At 29.0% G+C, this 5774-nt stretch overlaps 1 protein-coding gene across 1 annotated transcript; it reads right to left on the reverse strand.

The window, feature by feature from the left end:
• Window positions 1–641: 641 nt before the first annotated feature.
• Window positions 642–2067, reverse strand: LOC113384485 (inducible metalloproteinase inhibitor protein-like). The gene is made up of 2 exons (XM_026622200.1): window positions 1975–2067; window positions 642–913 (listed from the first exon to the last, which is right to left on the reverse strand). The coding sequence occupies exons 1-2, from the start codon at window positions 2057–2059 to the stop codon at window positions 702–704; spliced, it is 297 nt and encodes a 98-aa protein (XP_026477985.1). The 5' UTR covers window positions 2060–2067; the 3' UTR covers window positions 642–701.
• Between the last annotated feature and the right edge of the window lie 3707 nt (window positions 2068–5774).

Raw genomic sequence — 5774 nt, forward strand, 5'->3', positions numbered from 1 at the left:
CAAATACTCTAACAACAAACTTTGCAATTGTTATTCAAAATTCTAAATTGAAGCGACTTCTTTCATTGAAGATAATATGCCACACATTTTTTCGAATTAAAATTATAATATTTTTGCTTATTTCGAGTGAAGGTGTAGGCACAAACACGTAAGAATTATGTTTTCGATTTTAATTAATTCAAACTAATTCCGTTTCTTTTATCAAAATTTAATTTGTTAATTTGTTATTTGGTATTTTGCATCATTAACTGTATAAAATGTAGTTCGTAATATTTGTAACTAGCAAAAAATAAATGGATACCATGCTAAGTTCTTAGTATCTATTAATTCTTCATATGTATTATATATGTTAATATAGTGTTTACTTGTGCATATTTATATTTATATCATGGCATTGAGATTTTCAATTATATTTAAAACTAATTGAGTTCATAGCATGTGTATGTGTGTTATGTACATGTATACTTTTTTGGTTACTCACAACAAGTTATCATAATAATAATATTGAACTGAAAAGTAATAAAAATATATTTGTGATATGTATACAGTGTAATTACAATGTAATATTGGTTTGTATTTGGTGTATTCACAATGTATATATTTATATAATGTTTTGTATATTATGTGTTACAGTATTGTATTGAGATTCATTGAATGACTTTGTTTCATTCTTGTGTGATTGTTTTAGTGCTCAGGTATGTTCAGTTGGTGTAATAATAAGCGCACCTAGGACAATTTCCGAGAGGTACGCAAACACAATTGTAATCACGTGCATATCCATCGTTACAGTAAAGACGGTTAACAGGGGCAAAAGTCTTGATGGGGCAGTTTTCCTTTAATCCTTCCAGGCCGCATTCCCGATCGCAATAAGTTCCATTAGCACGAACCTGGTTACCCCCTGGGTAGTTGTATCCTGAAGAGATAAAGATAGAAAAAATAATCATAATTTTTGTTGACCGGGTATTGGTATGTTTATATTTTACACCCAAAAAATTGGCAAGCGAGAGAAACAGCTTGTGTTATACTGACTGGAAAATGCACTGTATAGTCTTTATATTACAACTTTATTTGGATTTGGTCAGTGACATAAATAACACGAGTTGCAACAAAGTGCTAAGTTTCTTTGAAGTCGGAAGCTTTGAACTATTAGCTTCCCGAAGTTGTAAAGTGAATGTTTTGTTTAATCGTTTCCAAAAACTATTTTCGCAACAAATACATGTAATGGGGCTAGAGCGAGTGGACCTGAATCAGAGGTCCCGCTTCGAGCCTGATATCAAGCAGTAGTGACATCGGTTTTCACTTGGAAGTATAGAGATCAATATGTTTCTAAGTAAAACTACCCTTCCTTCGACATTGCTGCATCAATAAAATATTTGCTCTATTAGAGAAATTGTAATAATGAAAATTTGGCAAATTATTATTATTTTTTTAAGAGGAAAATTGCTTTACTAAAATTTTTGTAAATAATCATTTACGAGAACGATCAAATTAAGCAATTATAACAAACTAAAATATGCAAATAACTTTTTTTAATAATTGAAATTGATATTGTACAAAATGCTCATTATTAACTTAATAATTACGATTATTTCTATTAAAAATTATACCCAAAAAAGAATAAGTAAAATTAATCGTGACGCATTATCTAAAAAATTATGTTGATACTTATTATGTAAATTTTATTACATGTGTTTGCGCTATTACACATACTCATAACATATTACTCGTACTTGATTTTTAAAATTTGTATTGATTTTGAAAATTTGTTTATGCCCATTACATTTTACGACAATATTTTTTAAAACCATCCTATTTTATCGACCTTGTTGTGTTACTCATCCCCTATCTACTGGATTAGCGAATGGTTAGTAATGGCTGGCGTTGAAAATCGAAAAGTCATGTTAAGATTTGCAAAATCTAATTATGACAAAAATATAATCTCACATCATTATCTATTACATGTGTCTTGCTCACCTGGTGGGCACCTGATATCATTGGAATTGAATGCAGCCAAAACGCCGCTTAGACAAACCACTGTAACAAGTACTATACACTTCATATTGAGCTGGTCAGAGAACTTCGTTCAACAAATATTTTGTCAGTGAAATTGTAATCCTCCCAAACAATTCTTTTATACCCGACCTACCTGTACAGATCTTTTATCTTATTTATCAATACAGCACGATTCGCTTATTATGATCGATTTACGTCAAAATACAAATACATCTGCCTTGGAATGTAAAATTAGCACGGCACACCGAATTATGTTGTTTATTTTACAAACGAAATTACGGACATGTTCATAATCAGCACAGAGTATTTTACAAGTAATCTGTTGTCGAGGCGTGATTATGTGACAAATTATGGATATTGAAGTCAAAAGAAAAGCCATTGTAAATTTCCACAATGGAATAATACAAAAAAATCGAAATAGAAAACTCGGTATTTGCTTTTTGTTACATATTGTTACATATAATTTGGTAGCGAGTTTTAACAACAAACATTACAATTTTTATGTTTGTTTTAATTGAATTTTCAAATAATAATTCTGTGCCAGGAAGTTCATAAGTTACATTAAAGCAAGTTCACAACTTTGCATTGAGGAAATATGCCACTTACGCCTAGTTTATATCTAAGTAGTAAAGAACAATCAAACTTATTTTCTATTCACAATTATTTATATTACCACATTTAAAAACGTATGAATTAGTAATTTTTCAATTAATTTGTCTTAAGTTGTTAAATTCACATGGCATTTTTATGGCTTCAGAATAAAAGTCATTTTTCAAATGGTTAATTATCTCAAATTAACTGCTTTGTAATTTTCTCATTTGACAATTATTTAAAATACTCTACTTCTGCAAGTCGCACTTTTCAAAAAAGCCATTTATGTTCATTTATCTCCCGCCAAGCCTGACATCAGGCAACTTTGATGTCAAATTTCCACTTGAGGTTATAGATCTCAAATATAGCCTCAAGTGAAAATCGCCTCTCGCAGGTATAGTTTCATATATAATAAAAAATGTCAGCAAATACTTCGAGTATAGATATTTAGTCATAACTGGACTGGAACTACTGGGTTGCCATCCATTCAAGATTCATATAATAAGAAAAGTCAAAACAATTTCTGAATGTCGTAAGTGTGACAGATTGTAATTAAAATAAAAATAAAAAAAATGTTTATTTATGATTTGAAAGTAAAATAGTATCGTTATAGTGACATTATTGCCAAATTTGACATTCTACATTCTATAGAACATATTGGAGCTATGTCAATGACTAAAATTTTAGGATATTTTTAATTTTTTTATTTTTTTGCCAATTTGAAACTAATTTTTATAACATTCAAGTTAAAATTGGTTTGTAACGGTTGATATTTTTATTTAAGTATTATAACACTATTCATATTTTTTATAATAAGAATCTGATGTTTTGGCATAACTTACCTTGAATCAGAATATTTGCATTATTTTTCTTTTTTTATTATTATTATTTTTGAACAGCAATCAGAACCTAATATAAGCTGGCTTTGAGAGATGGCAAAAAGTTGTCACATCTCTGTATGATATTCTATTATTACATATTTCTTGATGCAGCAATGCAGGGTGAGCGCTTTTTCACTTGGAAACATATTGCTATCTATATTTCCAAGTGAAAATTGTTGTCACTGCTGCCTTCCAACAGGCTGCTCGGAGTGGGTATCGAACCCGGGACCTCTTATTCAGGTCTCGTCGCTCTTAACCGGATACCTACGGGCGAGCCCATTTGCATTAACTAACGGATTTATTGTTCTTTATTCAAACACCATGTATATGAATATGATACAAATTCTATATATCAGTTAGACTAATGTGGCTAGACTCATAAGGCAATTCTCCGGTGATCGCATCGTTTTAAAAACTGTCAAAATCTATGTTTTTGCTGTGCAGTCAGGCGTTGACAAATTTAGTCAACAATATAACTAATACAAATAATTTATTTGCATAGGAAATAAGGTCTAATTAAAATAAAAATCATAAACAAATATTATATATTTTGGAATTTCATTAACAGGAATTGCAATATTCTTTTGGGACACATTTACAACGGTTATCTCTTGCATATCCTTCATCACAATAACATCTATCCACACATTTGATATTTATAATTGGACAGGTTTGGTTAAGTCTTCCGCATTCTTCATCACAATGACTTCCACAAGCGTAGTGTTCATTTCCTCCGTTGCATACCCCTTAAAGAAAATATTTGCTTTCATATTTTTGTTCATATTTGATTAATATTTTTATTGCATCAGTTTGAAATGCATATGCAGATTGGTAAATTTATTAACATTTCGTGAGCAATATAATTAAATACTTACATGGGCCACTTGTTGGAGGGCATCTGATTTGGCAATTAACTACAGCTAATACAATTAATAAGATGAAAATTATCTTCATTTTGGAAAGCTTAGGAAATATATTATTATGAATGCAACTGATCGTTAACAAACTGCAAATGAAATTACTGTATTTTTTATCTTATATATAAATGTTACCGTGTGCTTACACACGTGTTTTAAAATATAAACAATACACTTCAATGAGTTTAAAAAATTTCTTTATATTATTGAATCAGATGTATTTATCGTCGGCTTCCGATTTGTTTGTCAGTAACCATTTTTCTTTGTAGAAGTAGATAAAACTATAAAAATAGTTATCCTACTTTTTGTTTGTATATTTTCTGAATATTTCTGATATTTTATTTATTTCTGAAGCGTTTAATTGTAATATCCGAAATAGGAATTTTTTATATTACCTTTTTTGTAATACAATAATTATTGTGCGTCATAAATAATGAGCATAGTCTCAGATCTGGTTTTTATTTTTACACTTAATGAAATTGATTACCATATGAAGATGTTTTTTTATTTCTGTGAGAAATTCAATTTTAATCCAACAGCTGCTCGAATATATGCTAAATCGATGATCGAATAGTTTTGCGTTGTAATTGATATGTGATTTTATTTTTTAATTATTATTGCCCCAATATGTTGTCGACACAACATTTTTTAGCTTTTCATTATTTTGAAGAAAAAAGTGGGTGGGTCCAGTTAAAACATTTTGTGTAAAATATGTAGCATAGAATAAATTTGGCACAATAATAAAAATAAAATTTATTATTATTGATATGAACGTATTCATGAATGAAATACATAAAATATATAACAAGGCGTGATACTAATATATGTTTAGTGAGCAGGATATACTTATGAATAAGAATATTCTCAATAAAGAGTTAATTGAAAGAAACAAATTGTGAAAAACATTATTTAATAAATAATTATTGAGAAAATAAGTACAAATCAGTTAAAATACAATAAATAATAGATTGTCACAATAAATAATTATAAATTTTACAACTGGTATTTATTGATTGTAATTTTTAACAATCGTCGCACTTATCGAAAGGAACACAATTGCAAAACTCATCTCTTGCATATCCAGGATCGCAGTAGCAACGATCTGTGCATTTAATATTCACAATTGGGCAGTCTTCACCAATTTTTCCGCATTCTACATCGCAAAAACTCCCACATCCGTGCCATTCATGTCCTCCATTGCACAACCCTGTTAATAAAAGAAATATGGATTGCTTATTAGACTCTATTTTATATGACTCTATTTTTATGATTTCCAAACTTATTTATATACAAATGAATCCATGTAAAATGTATTGTTATTATATAATTTATTAATTAAACTATATTCAATATATTAGCGTTCAAATTTAAC

This window comes from Ctenocephalides felis, unplaced genomic scaffold (assembly GCF_003426905.1).
Source record: "Ctenocephalides felis isolate EL2017-DRISC unplaced genomic scaffold, ASM342690v1 CF-g0.4_SCAFFOLD_03571, whole genome shotgun sequence".
In the NCBI taxonomy this organism is placed as follows: Eukaryota; Metazoa; Arthropoda; class Insecta; order Siphonaptera; family Pulicidae; genus Ctenocephalides; species Ctenocephalides felis.

Coding starts and splice junctions, on each gene's coding strand:
- LOC113384485 (XM_026622200.1), bottom strand. CDS start 2,059: ATGAAGTGTATAGTACTTGTTACAGTGGTTTGTCTAAGCGGCGTTTTG. Junction 914..1,974: donor TGATATCAGGTGCCCACCAG/GTGAGCAAGACA, acceptor TTATCTCTTCAG/GATACAACTACCCAGGGGGT.